Source organism: Sander vitreus, chromosome 18, assembly GCF_031162955.1.
Source record: "Sander vitreus isolate 19-12246 chromosome 18, sanVit1, whole genome shotgun sequence".
NCBI classification, from domain to species: Eukaryota; Metazoa; Chordata; class Actinopteri; order Perciformes; family Percidae; genus Sander; species Sander vitreus.
In genome coordinates this window covers 4,961,343-4,983,817 of record NC_135872.1, presented here as the reverse complement: position 1 = coordinate 4,983,817, position 22,475 = coordinate 4,961,343, and the positions used below count along the sequence as shown (strand labels likewise).

The window sequence follows — 22,475 nt, the reverse complement described above, 5'->3', positions numbered from 1 at the left end:
ATGAACTTTGCTCTCAGGCCTCCATCAGCAGGCAGTTCTGGGCCCGGCGCTGGCAGAGGAGCCACGATGGAGAACCTGGAAAAGCAGCTGATCTGCCCGGTGTGCCTGGAGATGTTCTCCAAACCCGTGGTCATCCTGCCCTGCCAGCACAACCTCTGCCGCAAGTGTGCCAACGACATCTTCCAGGTGAGGCTGGCGTCTTAGAGGGTTACAATTCATTTTTTTGGACCATTTTCATCTCAACCAATTTTTCAATTACGAGCTTCATTCAGGTGGTGTTTTACATTCATTTTAAATGGATGGAATAGTCCAAGAAAATATCTTTCTGGTATCAAACATTCACCCAGTGGTGGATGAAGTATTCCGATCCTTTACCTAAGTAAAAGTAGAAATACCATGGTCTATAAGTACTCCAAGTCCTACATTCAAAATGTTACTTAAAGGGACAGTTCACCCCAAAATCAAAAACATATGTTTGATGTTGGAACTATTGTAGAAAGAAAACAGTCCTTCCTCTCTTTCTCCAGTCAACTAACCCTCTGTGGCAGTCCCGCGGCTCCTCCAGCATGGCTTCCAGTGGCACTCGCTTCCGCTGTCCGGCGTGCCGCCATGAGGTGGTGCTGGACCGCCACGGGGTCTTCGGGCTGCAGAGGAACCTGCTGGTGGAGAACATCATAGACATCTACAGACAGCAGGAGGCCTACAGGTGAGTGAGAGGGTGTGTGAGTGTGTGCGTGCATGCGTGCGTGTTTGTGTGTGTGTGAGTGTTTGCAGGAGAGAGTGAGGTATGGGTAAGAAATCCCACTTTACTTTTTCATTTAACCTCCCCATCTTCAGCACTACATAAACATGTAATACATGGTTTAACACTTTAATGTAATTGTAAGCAGATGTACAGTATTTGTCAACAATCAGCAAAACCATAAGTTGAATTGTAATCATTATTTTAAAATTCCCTTGAATTCAACTATTTTCTCTTTCCCAGTTGTTGTTCAGTATTCACGTCACATCTTCCAAACATGTTTGGCAAGAAAAGGTCTTTATATATAGAATCTGAAGTAAGACTCTGCATGTTATTGTAATCATTAGTGACCACCAATAGAGAGCAGTATTGTATTATGTTACTGCCAGTCTTCAGATTTCTGACTTCAGTCTTTGCTTGACAGTAATGCAGAGTTGATGCATTCATAATGACGGACATTTTCATTGCAGACAATAGTTTAAGGCTTTGAGGCTGATAAAAAAAAACATCTGGTACTAGCTTTAATTATATACAGTAGTGAATAGATATGAGAATTTGAATTCATGGTTGATAACACACTTATGGGTTATTTTCTCCTTAATTGTCCCTCATTTTTAGTAACTATAATAATTATACACAGTGCCTTACATGGTTGAAGCAGGACTAACATTTCATGAGATATAATAAAAAATAAAATGGAATAAAATACCCAACAATAATATAAGATAAAAACAATAATTATAAAATAGATAAGGAAATAAAATGGTGGGCTGGCATTAATACAAAGTTTTTATTTATTTGATTTCATTTGCAACTTATGCGACGAATGTTGTTGTCAATAGATCAAGAGGTCAAATCGAAAATCAGTCACACAACACGACAGTGAAATATTTTGGTCCAGTTTTGAAACATTCGCACTCTCTTGATTTTGTGTATTACCCCCTCAGGTGATGAATACAGTTCTTTATATTTGCATTTTGATGCACTTGTTGTTGACTACAAGTTAAATGCAAGATGTGTGTGTGCACGGGAAACATAATAGAAAGGTGAAGAATGTTTAAGAAAGTCAAGATGAAAAAAAGAATGGAGTTTGGAGTTGGAGTCAATACAAGTGCAGTTATAACAGGACAGGTGTTTGATGCAGAGTTTTTTTGACGTGCAGGATAAAAAAATCGTCAATGGGATGGACACACATTTAATTTAAAACAATTTAACATCTCTATCTCATTCTCAGATGTTAAGTTGCGTTGAGTTGTATCTGCGGGGAGCTGCAGAGATTCAGGCTTTGTGAACCAACCTACTTCATAATTAATAACTTTAAAGTGCTCATATTATGCTCATTTTCAGGTTCATAATTGTATTTAGAGGTTATATCAGAATAGGTTTACATGGTTTCATTTTCAAAAAACACCATATTTTTGTTGTACTGCACATTGCTGCAGCTCCTCTTTTCACTCTGTGTGTTGAGCTCTCTGTTTTAGCTACAGAGTGAGACATCTCACTTCTGTTCCATCTTTGTTGGGAGTCGCACATGCTCAGTACCTAGGTAAGGACTACTAGCCAGTCAGAAGCAGAGTATGAGGGCGTGCCACGCTAGCAGCTAAGCGAGGATTATAACATGTGTTACAAAGTGACCACGTTTGTCTCTGAAGTAAAGGCTGGACTACAATAGAGCTGTTTGGAGCAGTTTGTGAACAGTGTTTTCTGTTGGAGATGGTAAGTCCCTTTGGGGTGGACTTTGGGCTTTTTCACTTTGTAAACCTATAACGTGCACAAAAAAGATATATAACACAATAAAGGAAATGGAAAAAGCTAAAAAGCATAATATGAGCACTTTAACAATTTATCAGCTATTATTTCTTGTCATAGTTCCACTATCTTTATTGTTACTATAACTGCCACTGTCCATCATTCCAACTGCTATAGTTATTATGAACCATATTTTTAAGTGTCTGTGTCCAAACCGGCAGCGACAGATGCCGCCAACAAAGAGCCTGGGTCTGTCCGAGCTTTCTGCCTAAAGGCAGTTTTTCCTCGCCACTCAGTTTTTCCTCGCCACTAAGTTTTTCCTCACCACTCAGTTTTTCCTCGCCACTAAGTTTTTCCTCACCACTCAGTTTTTCCTCGCCACTCAGTTTTTCCTCGCCACTCAGTTTTTTCTCGCCACTGTTGCACCAAATGCTTGCTCGTGGGGAATTGTTGGGTCTTTGTAAATTATAGAGTGTGGTCTAGACCTACTCTATCTGTAAAGTGTCTCGAGATAACTCTTGTTATGAATTGATACTATAAATAAAATTGAATTGAAAATTTAATTGAATCAAAGCAAGTGTTACGTATCATTGGCATTATTGATCATAGCATCATTAATCAGCTAACTAATGCTTGAAAATACATTTTGTTGTGGCCGGGTTGGATCAGTGGGTAGAGCAGGCGCACATATATGAAGGTGTATACCTCGACGCAGAAGGTCCAGGGTTTGAGGCCGACCTGAGACGATTTCCTGCGTGTCATCACCCCCTCTCTCCCCTTTCATATCTTGCTGTTCTTTCCATGAAAGGCTGAAAAAAAAAAAAAAAGTTGTTTGTTTGAAGTCTGTTGCTACTTACAAATTTGTATAAAAAGAAACATGATCCAAGTAGAAGCCTCTTCAGTCCATCTGCCTCTGTTTTATAAGCGTACACACTTACTACAACGCTGCACTGATATTTAAGTCACCCTAACTCCGAAATAGAAGCTCAATGAGTCACTGTTGGCACTCATTAGAGACAGAAGGACAGGAGTCCCCTCATTATCTGTGTAGGCTAAAATAGATGTTGTGTAAATGATGTTTTGTAACTTGTAGTTTCTCATAATATTTTTATGTGTGGAAAACAATTCTCATTACTTAATCATCATTTCTGTCAGAGACACCAACGTCAGAATACAAAGAACCCTTTATCGCATCATTTATTTTTGCAAAATAGTCTTGGCTTTTTAGGATGTCTCTTAACTGTCCCAACTGCCTAAATGTGCCACTGTGACCTCCATGTGAGGGCTTAAAAGGCACATTTTGTAAATTGCGTTTGTTGATCTGGTTGTTCATTTCCCCTTGTATGATAATTAAATGTTTGGCATTGAGAGGATCATGTACATTGCAAATATGGCAGAACTGGCAAATCTGGGAGGAAAATGACGTAATTCATTACATTCATTATGTGCGTTGGATGTGTACTATTGGAAGCTGACACCATCTTGGTTCCCAGGTGACAAAGACACAACAGTGTTCTCAGCCAAGCGATTCACTTCTATCATCCACTGACGTCTATATATGTCAGCAATAACAGACGTAAACTAACTGGTTTAAAAATACAGACAATTTTGCCAAGTCTTGTGGGCAAGATCCCACTAGTGCATGCAAATCTGGCCTTTAAGTCTTCCTTTAAGGGCATTTTAAGCACATTATAAGTGCTTTAAAATGATGGCTTGTAGCAAAGAAGGCTGTGCTTTGGATTATCTTGTAAAGTAAAACACTGGTTGTACTTCTGGGTGAAAAATGTTTTTTTAGCAGTGTAAAAACATGAGATTCTCTCCCACACTTGAACTCTTTCTAGGTGCTTCAAGTTTTATGTCTGCCCCTTATAGTTACTACACTGTAATCCTAAACAAATGATGTAATTAAACAGATGTAATCTGGTGTTTGTCTAATGATGATATGGTAAAAGAAGTTTAAGGAAAACTTATTTTTCTCAATCAATTTTCTTTCTATGAGTGATGTGATCCAACATTAGTCCCTATGTCAGAACAGTTTTGGTTATTTCACAAGTTGAGAATGATATATATATATATATATATATAAAAAGCTGTGCATGAAAGTTTGATGATCCATTTCTACTTTTTGTCTCTTCCAGGCTTGTGAACATCAAGCCAGAGCAACAGAAGCAGCAGCTGCTGTGTGAAGAACATGAAGAGGAGAAGATCAATATCTACTGCCTGTCCTGTGAGACACCGACCTGCTCCATGTGCAAGGTGTTCGGAAAACACAAAGACTGTGAGGTCGCACCGCTCAGCAGCGTTTATATGAGACAGAAGGTAAAGAAAAAAACGTTATTGGCTTTTCTTTTATTATAACAAGGTGTCGTTTTCTAACCAGTGACTTTACTCCACGTCACTTCACTTTATAATGCCACTTCAATTCACCTCTTTTTACATCACCCAGTCCACATCACTTCACTGCCAGTAAATGTCACATCACTCCACTTCACTCCACACTATTTCAGCTCAGTCCAGGTCACTTCAGCTTTACACTCTAATCCTCTTTTCTTCGTTCTCACATCCACTTCGCATAACTCGATTCCACATTACTTCACTTTATATAACTTTACTTCACTCTAGTTCAATTTATTTTACTCCTCTTCATTGTGTGCCACTCTGCTCTACTTTCTACATTCCCCCTTAGGTCATGCCTCTTCATTCCAGTTCCCTTTACAACCATTACACTCGTATTCACTTTTCTTCGTTCTCCATCCATTTCACATTCGTTGATTCCACATTCCTTCACTTCACTTAACTCTGGTTCAATTCTCTTTCCTCAGCTTAACTTCATGCCACTCCACTTCACATAATTTAGTTCAGTTCAGTTTTATTGTCCCACTAAGGGAAATAGTTTTTTGCAGACACGGTAAGCCAAGCAGTCCACAATCGCATCCATTATATGAACAAAACACAACAATACAAGATCTCGTTAAAAAGAACTTCCAACCAGTTCTATTGTAAAGTGCAGAAGCAACAGACGAAAGCTTATGATGAGTGAATCTCCAGTACAGTGATCATTTGATGGAGTTCAGCAGACCAATGGCTACTGGAACAAAGGATGCCCTAAATCTCTTATGTTAGTCCTTGAGTTAGACCCTGAAACGCCGGCCCGATGGCAATAACTCAAACTCCCCCTCCGTCCCCCTGATCAGAAGAATACTGCACCTTCACCCTGCATGTTGACACAATTTACAAAAAGGCCCAACAGCTCATGTGTCTCCTCAGAAGGCTTAAATGATTTGAAGTGAGAGGGTTTACTATCCAGAGTTTACCAGTCACTGATAGAGTTTGTAATCGCTTTCAACATCACATCTTGGTGTTCCTACCAGACAAATGCAAGAGAGAGCTGGCTAGGATAGCCAGGCAAGCCGTTAAGATCATAGGCATTCCACAAAAACAGCCATCTGATCTTTATATACAAGCAGTGGAAAGAAAAATCCAACTTCATCATCCAGGATGCCTCCCACCCCCTCCACCAAAGCTTTGAGCTATTACATCAGGAAGAAGGTTCAGAGTGCCTCTGGCTAAAAAGTCATTATACAACAAATCCTTAATTCCCAATGCAATACATATACAAAACTCATGCTACTGACACATCACACACACTTTGCCTTCAATCAAAAGAAAATGTTCTAACATGGCAACATACTAGACGATAAAGCTTTTTGAATCTTGAATGCCAGTGCACTTCACTTCACTTTAATCACTTCCTTCCACATAATTCAGTCCACTTCACTCCCTACTTACATTCACATCATACTACTGCTCTAGACCATACTTCCCTCTGGTTCACTACACTCAAATCCACTTCACTTCACTTTCAGGCAAAGCAACAAAACCAAAACAAAATATTAATGTATATACATTGTTGCTGTTGTATCAGAAGTAAGCAGGTTTTATTTAGGAGTTTGTTTTTATTCACAACAGAAGCTGAAGCTTGTTTAAAGGTCAGTCCATCAAAGAGTTCTAAACTCTTAACATTTCTCCAAAAAGTGCATGTGGGTGACTTCTTAAAAGCATGGTGGCCTTTATCTCACATTCTTTCTGTTTCTATTTTTAAATCTTTCTTTTTCTTACTTTCCTCTTTTCAAAACCGCAAACCAAGATGCACACTGACGTACCACTTAGTGCAAATACAGAGTATAAAAGTGAATACTGTATTTAACCACTGAAATCAGGACACACCTGGTTATCTAGTCATCTAAAGGTCATTTACGGTGATACCAGATATTGTTTTAATAACTTATACATCAAATATATCGCATTAAAGAAACCTTAATCGCTCATTTGCCGACACACAAAGTCGCACAAAGACAAAGAAAGCAGCAGTTTTGTCATGCAGATGGCAGCAGCAGCAGCAGCAGCATCAAGCATGTTAGTGAGCAGTTGGCTTTGTTGACATTTCAGCGCCGGTCTCTCCATCTCTCACTCTGTCTCTGATTCACTCATCTGAAATTCAAATGAGGACGAGGAAAGCTGTTGATCCTCCAACTTTATGCAAAGGTTAACTTGAAAAACAAAAGAAAAACATTTGGTGATTTAATGTTGGTCTACATATAGGATGAGAATGTTTGCTACGCTAACACATGACAATAAAACTGTGCAGAAGCTATAATAAACTATAAATATAAAAATTAAATGTCAGTGATGTTCTGGATGTTTGCAGACAGACCTGAGCGACGGCATCGCCATCTTGGTCGCCAGCAACGACCACGTCCAGGCAGTCATCTCTCAGATGGAAGAAATCTGCCGTACTGTAGAGGTTAGGCACATGCGCACGCACACAAAAATGAAATTTGTTATTTTTTTACATCAAGACACCTAGTTTGTTGTTTATTTATCAGCCAATATAAAGTCCTGATGTAATATTTATATTTCTCACATAATAGATGTACTGTTCTCACAGTAGATGTATGTCTCACCTCAGGAGAACGGTCAGCGACAGAGAGAACAGCTAGCCATCCGTTTCGACAGCCTGTTGGCCATCTTGGACGAGCGGAAGCAGGAGCTGGTGGGGCTCATCACCAAACAACAGGACGATAAACTCAAACTTGTTCAATCTCTCATTCGTCAGCACAGCGATCACCTGGAGGCCGCGGTAACACTGGTGGAGTCGGCCATTCAGTCGATGGAAGAGCCACACATGCCTGTGTTTATACAGGTGGGTCACACTTTATATCAGCTGGTTCCTGCAGGCTGAGTTAGATGATTGGAGAGTCAGTGTCCTTGTTTTTTTATTGGGGTTTTTCGGGGTTTTAGTGACCTAAGTGGTCTGAAAACTGGAAAATAATCGGGAGTCAACACAAAATTTATTTATTTATGATAATTACCCAAACTTTTGAATGATTTTTAGAAGCCTGAAGTCAAAAAAGTAAAAAGAAGCCACAAATTAAATGCAATTATTATAGAGGAAAGTCTGAAAAAACTAACGCAATTTATATTCTATTCGGTTAATCACCGTAGATTTATCCTGCAACTTCTTTTAGGGTCCCGACCCTCAGTGTGGGAACCACCAATTTAATTTAACTGTATGATCAATAAAATCCCCTACATACCAAACATTTCATTCACGCTAAACATACAGGTGACACAAAATAAACTGCATATTTTTCTCAGCAGTAGTTTGTTTTTCATTTAAACAAATTCACCTCACACCTCACGTTCCTTCATCATTCAAAGTTTCCTTCCATGCATCGATATACTTCCCAGCCAAAGGGTTCATTAGACACGATGATCCATGCTCAGTAGTCCCCAGGCCATGTCTGCTGCTGCTGCTACTGATGATCAAGGGCTTTAGGGAAACAGGGGCAGTAAGCCCAGCTGGATGCCTCCATGTCGGGCGCTTTGCTTCCACAAACCCCCCTGAGGGCTGCTGGATCTCTGGTCCTGCATACCTCAAGACTCAGACAGTATTGTCACACTCACCACAGACACATGAATAATTCATACAGCTGCAGAGATAATGAAGAGCAGCTCAGTCTCTCCAGTATACTGTATCGATCAACCAATTGATCACATGCACAGACATGTTTTGATGAAGGAAACAAGCACACATACATTCCACTGACTTCTAAATCTCATGTCTACAACAGCAGACTTGTTTAAAATTGAGATGTTAAACTTTTTAAAAAATGTATCAAAGGACGTGTATTGTATCAGTCGCTACGGCAAATTAATTATTGTTTGGTCTATATCTTTGATGTAATTTGAGGGTTGGTTGAAAATTTAAAAAATAATAAGTTTAGCTGGCAGTATTTCTTATTATCATGTTTTTAATTTAATGCGGTGACATGTCTGACAAATACTTCTGACTAATATCGTTGGCACAGACAACTGAAGCACAATGTAATTAACTTAGTCTCTTTCCTCCTTTCCATCTTCTCCACTCTCACAGAGCGCCAAAGTCATACTGGAAAAGTAAGTTGAGTGTTGTTTGTGGTGAAGCTCTGAAGCTTTGATTCTGCATGTAGAGAATGTGGTCATATTAAAACAAAAGTTGCAGGAAATGGAAATACTCAATAGTAAATTACAAGTTCCTCAACATTTTACTAAAATACAGTACCTAAGTTAATGTACTATGTTGCTTTCCACCACTGATAGCATACGGCGCTATGTTGTCAACAGTCATCAGCTGTTTGATGTATATTTTATGTAGCAGGTGATCAACAAGAGATAGAAAAACCTAAGTAATCTGCTCTGAATGCTGCCGTCAGCGCCTGGCCACATGGGGATGAGATAGAGTTTACTGAGTGTGTGTGTGTGTGTGTGTGTTTGGTTTGCTGATGGATCGAGCCAATATTGTTCTTGTAAATCCACATCAATAACCTTTGAAATGGATGTTTGCCTGCTTTAAAATGTATTGTTGAATGTATCAATACTACACAGGCTGCAGATAAGAAGGCTTTATCTTAAAGTTTATTTTCTATCTTTTTGGCTTTTCCCCTTTATTGTGTTATATATCTTTTTTTGTGCACGTTATAGGTTTACAAAGTGAAAAAGCCCAAAGTCCACTCGAAAGGGACTTACCATCTCCAACAGAAAACACTGTTCACAAACAGCTCTATTGTTTCTTTCGTGACAAACGTGCGTCACTTTGTAACACGTTATAATGCTCACCTAGCTGCTAGCATGGCACGCCCTAATACTCTGCTTCTGACTGGCTAGTAGTCCTTACCTAGCTACTGCGCATGTGCGACTCCCAACAAAGATGGAATAGAAGTGTGAAGTAACTCAAAGTCTTATTTTGAAACATGTTTGTGTTAACAGGATAGAAGTGACAGCCAGGGCCTCGAACATGGAGCGTCCAGAGCTCGGTTACGAGAGTATGAGCCATTTCTTCATCGATACCGACGATCTCACTGACATGCTGAGGAACATCAACTTCTGCTCCGGTACGCACCGTGGAACGACATACTTTACTTAAAGTATAAACTCCTGCAGTGAAAATGTTAACCAGGTAAAAGTATGTAAGTATAATCAAGAACATTTACTTTAAGTATTAAAATTAAAGTACTCCACTAGTGGAAAAAACATCCAAAATACACATTTAGGAGTTTATTTTAAATTAGATTTCTCCTAAACTCACCAAAAGTTAGCACTGGATAATGCCTCATTTGCATATTTAAACATACAAATTTCAGAAAACTTTTTATACAAAAAAAGAATAGTCTTAATGTAAATATCTATAAGTTAAAATAGTTTCCCTATTCGCCGTAGTGTCTCCCCTTAAAGTAAAAGCGAGAGTTTACTGTTGTAGAGGTGAAGCTAGTTTTAATTTTTTTGAATAGTTGATTAAGTTATTAGTTATGAAGGTGATCGATGGATTGGTTGATAATTGGGTTTGCTTATTATTTGCATTATTTGATTATTGTTTGATTATTATTTGAGTAACTAAGTGTACTTATTCATACTGACCTTTCCCCTCTGTGTGTATTTTGTCCCCCCCACTTTCCTATATATATATATATATATATATATTTTTTAGGATTTCTTTATGATAACTAATACAAATATTAAAACAATGGGGAGGCTGATGATATATGATATATAAACCATTAATAAATAAATTCTCTCTGAATGAGCGTCTCAGTGAACACCTGACTTCACAGCTACACAAAGACCTCCAGAAGGATCAGACACCATTTTATTTAGCTTCCATTCACATTCACACAGGTTTACAGTAAATAGCTCTGTTTACTGTCTGAACAAAAGTGTGTGTATACTGGTATTAACCACGTTGTGGGGACTGTGACACATTTGGGGATGAAAAAGGTCCCTACAAGGGAAACCATTAGATTTTAGGGTTAAGACTTGGTTTTTAGTCTAGGTATGTATGGGTTAAGGTAAGGGTAAGTCAATGCAGTGTCCTCTTAAACAAAAGTTTGTGTGTGTGTGTGTGTGTGTGTGTGTGTGTGTGTGTGTGTGTGTGTGTAGGTGTGGGAGATAATGGAGAAGAATATCCTGAAGAAGGTGGCGAGGAGTCATAACTTCACTTCTGCTCCAGATTTTAAGACCAAAACAGAGGAAGCTTTTGTTTTCAATGACTCAAGTGCAGATTTTGACTTTTTGTAGGTTAAACATTTAAGCACAATTTGATATTATCTGAGAGACATAACAGAAGGGGATACAAGGTGTTTGTTTCTGTCTTGAATCTCCCTGTTGACCTGTATTGATGAATTGATCAGGGTTTTGCATGGCCAGGGCTTTGTGGTTTGTTTGATTTTGGTTTAGAAAGTGTCAGACTTCTCACATTAGTTATTCAGCTTCCAGTCATCAGCTAGAGCGGACAAACCCGTAGCCCTGTCTCTCTTCTTGCCAAATGTTTTTATGTTTTATACACGTAATGGACACACATTGGACTACAGAGTCTAATTCATAATATTTCGCTTTGAGGGACTCATAAGTGTTTTTATTTGTTAATTTAGTCCTGAATTATAGCTCTGTCACTGTTTTGGTGAGAAAACTTACAATTTTGAATAAAAAAGCCATACAATCTCAAAGTCCAATTACTAACCTTTCCTGGAAATTTCTTTTGCATCCCACAGTCTTCATCAGCAGGTAGAGCTGGCTCAGTTGTCATGGAGGCCATTCACATCATGCACCAAAGACCACCTCTGAACAGAGACGTTTTACAACTAAATAAAAAATAGTTGAAAATAAAATTTCCTTAGTTTGCTGTAGAAGATTCTCCAGGAAACCTGAAAATTGATTTTGATTTAATTCAATTCAGGTGCCGGTGATCAATATGAGATGATGCCCATGTCAATTTCAAAATAAAAGCGCATCTTAAAGATGATATGTATCATCGATTTTCACTTTGCATCGATGATATTGGATTGTTGATCACTGAAGTGATATATCGATCCAGATCGATGTATCGTTACAGCCCTAATAAATACATGGCACCCTAAAGGTTCACTTCATGTCTTGAACATCATAAAATGCCTCATATTTCAAGTGTTTCAATGAAAATCCTGCAGACAAACAAGTTTCTAAAAATGCAAAAACAAAACTGACAGTTCTTAAACTGAAGTTGTTCAAATGTGTCAGAGCCTGTTTATAAATGTTCTTGTTGTTCTGCTGATGAATTGTAATGTGCACAATCTGAAGTCAGCAGCAGCTCACTGTGTATCGTACAGAAGAGATGTGTGAAGTTGTCTCTAACAAGACCACTTACGTAAAAAGAGAGTGAAGGATTCCCCCCATCCACTCAGGAAGGCGGCAGCATCAGCGTATTCATGCTGACTCAGTCAAAGGCGGCAACAACAACAACAACAACAGGATCCTCCTCCGTGCTGCGTTTGTGTGACATTAGGCTGAGCAGCTGGAGAGTTACTGGTGATTGTTTGGACGTGGGAAGATGACACTGATCTCATGGTATTCGTCTTTTGTTCTTTACTCAAGGTTCTTGCTGCAGTCCTGAGGAAATGTAAAACAGAGACGGAAATAGAGGTTTACCATAATCCTCCAGGAAAAATCCACAAAAGTGAATTCAGCCACATAAAAAGATGAAGACAACATGTAAAAACAAACACCTAAATGATTGATTGAAATCATACCTTTCTATACGTTATCCATCTGTGGTTCCTCCTGCAGCAGCCCAGAAGACTGACTTGGCCGGATTTTAGCCTCCCACATCGTTTCCTTTTGTTCCGTATAAAAGAATAAAATAAAAAAACATCCAGTGTATTGTGTTTAAATATATCTCTCTATGTATAGTTCACAGGAAATGTATACAGTGGATTTAGCACTGTATTCTGTGCTGTGGGAGGGAAAAGATTTTGTTCACGTTGGTCTTTTTCTTCCGGATTTAAAGCCCTTATATAGCTTTTCTGTCACAATAATTTCTAAAGGCTTCAGAGTTTAATAATTCTCTTCAGATTGTATATAAATACATTTCCAACACAAGCCTTCCAAGATGACCCACATGAAAATGTTCTGATCAGCCACCTCTATGCTTAAGGTTTTGTTAGGGTTGGGCACCTCACTCCTTTGTTAAAGGACAAGGCTGCTGTTATTCTGTATTTCTCGTATTGTCAACATGAAAATGAATTGTTCCGACTACAAAGTATTGTGTGGGTATCCAAAGCCGGATATATCTTAGTCCTCTGTCATAAAGCTCTATTGTCCAAAAAACACATGTATGAGCAATGCTGCAATAAATACTCACTAGAGGACCAAATGTGGTTTAATCCACTGCTGAAAATAGTCCCCAAAAAATACACAATTTACTCCTGCTTGCAGACAGAAATATCTCAACAACTATTGGATGGATTGCCATTCAATTTGATACAAACATTCATCGTGCCCAGATGATGTATTGTAACAACTTCAATGATCCTGATCCTTTTCCTCTAGCGCCACCATGAGGTTGACATTCATGGTGTAGAGTGAAATTTCTCAAACATTGAATGGATTGCAATAATGTTTTGTGCAACAATTCATGTTCCCCTGAAGTGTGAATTGTAACAACTTTGGTCTTTGGTGATCCCCTGACCTTACATTTAGCCCTATCATTACATTAACATTTCTCCAGTACTTTGGTTTTGAACCAAATCCCTGCAAAATGAATGAGATTCTCATGAACCCCATCTGTACTCTGTTTAGTGCTACAGTATTCGCCAAATGTTAGCATGCTAACATGCTAAAATGGTTAACATGGTAAACGTTGTACCTGCTTAATATCAGCATGTTAGCATTGTCATTGTGAGCTCTTGATTATTTTCTTAATGCTGTTAATCAAGCTGAAATACTTTTGCATCCTGGGATTTTTGGAAAACTGGGCTTCAAAACACAATCTAGATTAAAAATAAACATCATTCAAACAATCATTTTCATGCACTAGCAATGTAACTGAGTAATCTCAGTCGCCACAAGGTGTACAGAACTTGATTAAGCATCAGGTTATATCTTTTGAAGTCAAACATTCTGAGTTATGCAGTTTAATAGAGTTTAAAGTACCGGTATGATGACAAACATGTTTGCCATTGCTTGCCATTGCTTTGCAGCTACAAAGTGATATGTAATTGCATTTGTAAAGCACAACGAGGGAGATGAAACAAACAGGTGGTGATAAGGCAGAAGAATCACCAACACACCCACAGTTTAGACTGAGTCAGAGAAACAAAGAACTCGTAGGCCATTTTAACTTCTGTGTTTGTTTCTTCTCCCTCTCTTTTATCTGTTTCAACAACTTGGACATTAAATTCCATCATGTCTGAGCCTTTAACAATAATGGATCTTTAAAAAAGCTTATGTTGCAATGATAACGTTCAACCAACAGTTGAAAGTGATAACGAATTGTATACTCTAATTCATTACAGTTAATAGCTTTTTAGCAAGTGGTGTGATTAAGCAGCAAGTGGTGTGATTAAGCAGTTTTATTTAATTTCTATTCTGTATCACACACTAAATAGCTAAAATAAAATGAAGGGATTATCAAATAAAACGCCATATTAAGTCAGCCCGGTCCTCCGTTGAATTTGTGGGTTAAAATAAATTTTAGGCATTGTGATTAAAAAAAGAAGCTAATTCACTTGTCTCAAACTGGCAATACTACCTCAATGTAAATATATGGTTTGTCCTATGCATGGCATTGGAGTAAAGTGCATAAAGGTAATTAAAATCAAAAGGGTTGGGACGTTCACGTGGCGTAGGAGTTTAAGATGACCTAGACAAAGTCAATAGTTTGAGTCTGACTGGGGACATTTGTTACATGTCATTTTGACCTGATGTCAACGCTGTAAAAAGGTCAGGGGGTTCATCATCATTAGGAATCATCCTCTGGGGGACATGAATATCTAAGCTAAAAAAAAATCAAAAAAAAAAAATCAATGAAATCTGACCAGTCGGTGTTGTGATTTTGCTTTCAAAGTGTTGTTAGATGGACAGAAGCGCAACTGAGAGATGACCATTGTTACAGTCCTTTGACCCGGCCGCAAGCTGGACAAAAATCTGTAAATCCTATTACAAATTGAAAAAACACTGGACCATACAGCAGTTACAAAAGTTGTATTTCTTTATAACCGATTAATACACATTTATAAATCAGCACAATAACAGAATCAAAAGATGTTTTACTTCAAACTTTTTTATTACAAAATATAAATGGCAAAAAGCTTTTTCTTCTTTTGCTAAAACAATGGAATCAGTGTCAGACATAAATGTTTATGGTAAAATAAAGCTTTGTTTTTGCTTCTTTTTTTGTCGTTAGCAGGTTAGCATGCTACAGGTGATACAGTACAGGTGATAGTGCTCCCTCTGAACTAAAGGAGGATGAAAGGAAGGCGAGAGCCGACGGTTGAAGATGGAAAATAATTAGCATTAAGTTGTGTTTTATCTTTCCTTCCACCTCAGATCCATTCTTAAAGACGCCATTTCATTAACTTCAAACAATCAGAGTGGGATTAAAACAACAAAAACACAAAGGAGAGTTTGATATCCATGAAGAGGGTTTTTTTTTAAGCTTCACATTGTGTAGATCTATAGTGGTCTATTCTTCAGTTTAAAGATTAATTATGAGCTTATTACATTTGAGTCATCCCTTTAACAGGCTGAATACTACCTTTATTTGGCCAGTTATGTACAGTATAGTACAATTTAAGGTACCATTAAAAAACCCTTTATGAGGTTTTATTTATTTTTTTGCAGCACAAAACCTTGGTGCTTTAATTAGCAATTTAATATTGTAGTTTATATGAACTAATCAAGTCGAGGCGAGGGTAAACACAACAAATCAAATAGCTTACCATCTTTTTAGTCTAACTTAAATCATAAGACTGAAGTAGGTTATACAAAGAAAAACCTTTTTATTTTGGTGTTTAATCACCATATTGTGATCACAAACTTAAGGCCAGAGATTACCATTGTTTTAATTTACCACTACATTATGGTAGAAATGTGGCGAAATTTCAGTTTGAGCCACACTCATAGTAAGTTACAACATCTAAAGATTTACTCATTTTAGGATAGTATATTAAGAACATTTATCAACACAGCACCAATTCAGTTGTGTCTGGTGGTTACAAGCCAAACACCCATAATGCACCTTACATTAGACTTATTTAGCTGCAGGGGCAAACAAGTAGCCTGTAAAGCGAGGTAATATCATGATTATCATTATGGCAGTCCATACATTAACAATGAAGTCATCCAAATTACTGACAAGAAGAATGATTAAACTGTAAATATTTGGGTCAGTCCTATTTTCATTTCAAGCATCAAAACATTTGATCATGAAGATAAATGTCAAAAGACAACGCTGCTCAATTCCAAATGTTAAGTCATGAAATGATACCTAAAAGGTTCCCTTCCAAAAGTCCAGTGCGAGGAGGAGTGTGTGTGTGAAGAGGCTGGGGGTGAAGCCAGGGGCCGGTGAAGGGGTCAGGGGGTCTGAGAAGTCCGATTCTATATTTCCCAACAAAGTCTTTAAATAACACTTAAGACGTTTACATTTTACTCGCAGGTGCTGTGATGCGTAAATTGGCACCAGCTGTGCATAAAAATGATGTGAAGAGGAAGGCAGGCGCACAAACAACAACTAATGTCAGAGGTCTTAAATACTTAGACAGCGGTTTGGCTGTTTTAACGAGGCAATTAAAAAAAAAAAAAATAGAGCTTTACTTCCCGACCTCGTCGAGGACTTTGCGGTTGAGCTGAGCCTGCTCCCTCTGGCTTTCTATCTGGGCCATCTGGATCATATTCCTCAGCAGGTGGAAGGTGAGGTCGATGGACAGCGGCGGATCTTCGTTCCGTTTCCACAGCTGCGCCGCCGTCCTCACCGCCTCATCCTTCTCAATCTCCTCTTCGGGTGGGAGCAGGCGCAGAGGGTTCAGGTTTCTTTTTTGGAGAAACCTCAGGATGTTGTCGCCCAGCAGATCTGACGCGGTGCTGTCCCCGGCGGCGGCCGCTCTGAGGAGCACTTGGCCCAGTTGCTGCGTCTGGAGGGGACCGCTGCTATCCAGCCAGCCGGGGAGGATGCGCGGTCTACCGGCAGCGGGGCGGAGGTGTGATGAGAGGAGGACCGAGGAGAGGAGAAGGAGCAGGGGGACTGGCTTCATGTCCTGCAACCAGAGAGATTTATAAAGGTGACAGTACATCACATAATCATCAGGAAACTGAAGCGGTCAATCAAACTCGCAGTAAACACCATTATTGTTTTGCAGTTTTTCAGACAACTCTTTGTGGCAAATGTATAGTTTTAATCATGCATAGGCCTAAATGACTGTAAATAAAACCATCCGGCTTAATGTTAAGAGATAGAAAGCCTGTGAGAAAGAAGTAATGAAATTGAATGTATTTGTATAGAGGGTGCATGATTTTTACCACTGTAGTCCGTCGCTAAATCTGGTAAATGTAACATAGGCCCTGGTGTCATAAAGATTATATGTTATCTTACAATATTTACATTTTATGTCAATCACACAGGCACTTCCCTGTAAAAAAAAAAATGAAGCAAATAAGAAAATGTTCTGAACTAAAAAAGGACAAAAGGTGTCATCTACATTACATGAGCTGAGTTTAGTATAATGCAAGTATTAGAGCATTCAATATATCTGAAGATGATATGCCTGCACTGTTTTTTCATCATATTCTCACTTGCACAAATATACGGCCGATTCAGCAAAACTTTACACTGATAAAAAGAGTAAATGAAAGCTGCGGTACTCACTTTATTCTCTCCAGATGCTGCAGCTGAACTTTGTGGTCGGCCGGTGGGATCTCAGGTCGGTGCCGAGTCTGAAAAGTCCCTGTGAGCGGCGACTGGAGAGGACGGAGGGTTTTATACATCCAGCCTGCTCGTTTGACGTCAATGCAAGCACAGAGCCCGGTTTGGAAACTGGACAACTATCGAGACGACAAGGCAATATAGTCCTGAGGGACAGCTGGGGATGCGGTGAGTGACAGGAAATAAGGTTACAGGTTTAATTCCTTTCTATGAGGGACCTCCCAGGGGGACAAAAAGGAGCATATGAGGAGGGGGTTTCTGAGTTGTTTTTTTTTTAGAAAGTTTCAAGGGTTCTTCAAGTTTGAAGATCATTAATGAAATGTTTTTGGTGATGATATGCCAAATAACTGCTGCTGTGTTTCAACGGTTTTCTTAGTTGTTTTTTTTGTAAATAGTTTTTATGAATGTGTGATTTGTGTTTGCAAACTCGCATCAAATTACCCATTTAAAAAGGACTAATAAGGTATCTTGAATTGAATTAAACAGAATTGAATCTCACCTTTCCCACGTGACAGATCTGGAGTCTGTGACACAAGGATATTGGTTTTACCTTCATTTTTTTTTTAAGTTGACTTAATTGTGAAGTTAAACTGGCAAATTAAGTATTAAAAGTATACGGCCTTTGAAGGCCAAAGTGATGCAACAAGTGGAAAACACAATGAATGAGTTCTTTTTTTCTTTTCACATCAATGACTTCATTTAACACTTCATTTTTGAGCAGATGCCCTTTACAAGTTAAGATCTTATTTCAACAGCCATCTAATTAAACCTTTTGAACAAAACGATGAAAAATCCCTTTACATTTAGAGTGGATTTGTATAGGAGCTATCCATGGTGCTGAACTTACTGTAACTTGTAAAGACTGTAAAGACATGTAACCCACATAATGATAAGTTATATATTTATAGGTTGATTAGACAAGACTTTAAGTTTCTGAAGTCTTTACATTATCAGGGAAAGATAATCCATTCTGTACATTCTCTTACTGGCAAAATGATTACATTTTATCAGAATCAGATTTTTTTTTTTGTCATTTTACACAGACCTCAACTACACCAGGAATATATTATCCTCAAGGACTTCGGCAACACGTCCATCCACTTACACTCACCTAAAGGATTATTAGGAACACCATACTAATACCGTGTTTGACCCTATCCTATCAATAAGGGCCAACATTTCTAAAGAATGCTTCCAGCATCTTGTTGAATCAATGACACAAAGAATTAAGGCAGTTCTGAAGGTGAAAGGGATCCCCCACACCATTACACCACCAGCCTGCCCAGTGGTGACAAGGCATGACGGATCCATGTTCTTATTCTATTTATGCCAAATACTGACTCTACCATCTGAATGTCTCAACAGAAATTGAGACTCATCAGACCAGGCAACATTTTTCCAGTCTTCAACTGTCCAATTTTGGTGAGCTTCTGCAAATTGCAGCCTAATTTTCCTATTTTTAGTGGAGATGAGTGGTACCCGGTGGGGTCTTCTGCTGGTGTAGCCCATCCGCCTCAAGGTTGTACGTGTTGTAGCTTCACAAATGCTTTGCTGCATACCTTGGTTTGTAACGAGTGGTTATTTGAGTCAAAGTTGATCTTCTATCAGCTTGAATCACTCGGCCCATTCTCCTCTGACCTCTGGCATCAACAAGGCATTTTCTCCCCCCAGGACTGCTGCATACTGGATGTTTTTTCCTTTTTCAGACCATTCTTTGTAAACCCTAGAAATGGTTGTGCGTGAAAATCCCAGTAACTGAGCAGATTGTGAAATACTCAGACCAGCCCGTCTGGCACCAACAACCATGCCACGCTCAAAGTTGCTTAGATCACCTTTCTTTCCCATTCTGACATTCAGTTTGGAGTTCAGGAGATTGTCTTGACCAGGACCACACCCCTGAATGCATTGAAGCAGCTGCCATGTGATTGGTTGATTAGAGAACGAGAAATCTAACAGGTGTTCCTAATAATCCTTCAGGTGAGTGTATATATGAACCAACTATTATATAAATGCCCTGAAAAACTCTGACATGATTGAAACATTTTCTGCCACATTTAGAAGTTTGTTGGTTGTTTCACATGAGAGTTTAAGTTGACAGGGCTCAGTTGGGGAAAAAAAAAAAAAAGGGATGTCACGTATACTTTCACGTTCACCAGTGTGTTTAATCCAAATTTGTCGATAGTTGTGGGCTCATTTGCTCGATCAAACGCCACCCTCACTGATGCCGAGTTCTTGAGTGTTAAAGTCATAATAAATGATAACAAAAGATCTCCCCCCCGAACTTTAATCGTTGCATATTTAATCATGGACATTTAATGTTATAGAGAAATACTTTTTAGTTTTTCGGGGGCTTTAAAGGAGAATTGTAAAGGGTCATTTTCTCACCAGAAATATGAGTGCTACAACTGTAATGACTTTAACATGAACATTTGAAACACAGATCTGCTCCACCTTGCCTCATATTCAGGTTAAAGTGCTACGAAGACTACTGCATCTTCATTTAATTACCTCGGTTTAAATTTGAAAACGCAGCGAAGTCTTGGTGCTAAATCAAAAATGGATCCCAGCTCTCTGGGGAGAGGGTTCGTATCGTATACCCATACGAGCCCTCTCCCCAGAGAGCTGGGATCCATTTTTGGATTTCTTCTCTATTGCTCGTATCCTATTTGGCGGATATTCAATGGATTCGTCAGACATTTTCCGCTTGCTTTTGCCAGATATAGCCCAAGTGTGTTTGTGTGGGGAAAAATGTGTGCAGTTCATTTGGTGGACAGCCCAGCTCAGCAGCCTCCAAACAAACCCCACCCAGCCAAAGCTAAGTTGGCCACAAAAGTTAGCGAGGTCAAAAACACCATTGACATCACCTCATGTCAAATATTAATAGTTTATATGCCACAGGTGGCCTTTGTTATTAAAAATGTGCACATTTTGAGTATAAAGATTCCATGTACATTGAATAATAAAGGAACAATTTACACTTTAGCAGCGGTCGTCGATGCACTGATGGATTCAGGGGTCTATGTTGTTGTTTAGTACAATGCAGTTTAACAGAAAATATTTCAATGACATTGACCGATTAAGGGAATAGTTCGACATTTTGGGAAATAACCTTGATTTTTTGCTGTGAGTAAGACGACATTGATACCACTTTCAGGTCCGTACGGTAAATAAAAAGCTATATCCAGCAGCCAGTTCACTTAGGGTTTGTTATTTAATTCAGGGGCCACCAGAGGAGTTTTGTGGCCTCTAACCTAAAAGGACTTGACCCTCCCCTCATCAGTAATTATTTTCCTATGACCCTCCCCTTGCGTACACGTTTGCACTTAGCAAAGTACAGATGCCATTCGATTTTTACAGCCATGACGTACAGGAGTTAACCTCTGCATTCTCACCTTACACATCCCACTCCTCTGTTATGGTGTGGTGGCCATTTCAGTAGATTCACTCCCTAACATTGTTGTGGAAACACAATAAGCATGGAAACTAAATGCACACTTCATGCATTACTTCAAAAACTAAGTTACTCCTCTAGTAAACATGAAATAAAACATTGAGACCATTCAGCAAAGGACAATGGGAAATAACAATTCAACACTGGTTGCTATGGACTTGTCACTAGGCTTCATCATTGTATATTTTAGCACATAGGTAAAGGTGCCGAAGCTGAACATTATATTCCAAAACATTTAACATTTATTTTTTAAAGCAGTTATTTTAAATTACATTGTAACAATTTAACAATTCATCCTTATGAAATCCAATCGCAGCACGGCTGTCTTGGAACGCAATAGACAGACGCTTAAATTCAACTAAAATGTAACAGTGAACACTCAGTGTTGGACCTACAGTCTGTTGAGATGCCTCTCCAAACTCACCATAAAATGTTAAGACACGTTGAGAAAAAAGATCCGTATTTTGCCGTAACCCAATGACACAGAAAAAAAGTAATCCACAGCGATCAGTACATCCACAAATAGAGTCACGGTGTATCCAGCCAGGCCTATATGACATATGTCACATTCACCAGCCAGCTCCAAACAGGTGAACGAGGCCTCTCCACTTCGCCGTTTAAACAAAGTGGAATAAACGTATACAAGTCCAAATCTACACAAAACGCGCAATCAATTAGTAAGCTGACATCACATTTATATACATGGCATTTAGGAAACCTTTATTGCAACGTTGGCATGGCAAGATGTCCAGACTAGTGCAACAGTAACTGTCGTTTTTTGCGTCCTGCTGCTCCCATCGTCAGCCAGGTAATATTTTTTTTACTAAAGCAGTATATGAAATCAGATGTATTATCTACCACCATTTAGTTGTTTTGTGTTAAAGATATTTATAAAATATCTGGTCATGCCAGACATAATTATTCCACTCATTTTTTAAACAATGCAAATACCCGTTTCAGCCAACAGGGGGTGGCTCCTCCTGCCCCCCCCAGCAAACTCCGCGTATGCGGTCAGACCCATCTGCTAGGGGGCCGAGACTGAGAGCTACATGGATAAATATGCACCAAACAAGCCACTTTGAAATTTTGCTCTTTTCATGAATAAAAAAAAGTTGGGTGACCCCCCCCACCCCGCCCAGACTAAAAAATGTTAGATGACCCTCTCCTCAACAAAAATTAAAGACATGACCCTCCCCTATTTTCCTCCGGTGGTCCATTCCATAAATACTGAATGGTCCCTTACCCAGCTAGCAGCTGCTTAGCTT

General features: G+C 38.9%; 2 protein-coding genes across 2 annotated transcripts; one reads left to right on the top strand and one right to left on the bottom strand.

The window, feature by feature from the left end:
- Positions 1–11,019, top strand: trim54 (tripartite motif containing 54). Its single transcript, XM_078274774.1, has 8 exons — positions 1–186; positions 528–706; positions 4,630–4,810; positions 7,200–7,295; positions 7,461–7,694; positions 8,928–8,950; positions 9,800–9,924; positions 10,967–11,019. The coding sequence occupies exons 1-8, from the start codon at positions 1–3 to the stop codon at positions 11,017–11,019; spliced, it is 1,077 nt and encodes a 358-aa protein (XP_078130900.1).
- A 5,631-nt stretch (positions 11,020–16,650) lies between these two features.
- On the bottom strand, positions 16,651–17,091 carry uts1 (urotensin 1). Its single transcript, XM_078275245.1, has one exon. It carries the CDS (start codon positions 17,089–17,091, stop codon positions 16,651–16,653), a length of 441 nt encoding a protein of 146 aa, XP_078131371.1.
- Positions 17,092–22,475: the final 5,384 nt, after the last annotated feature.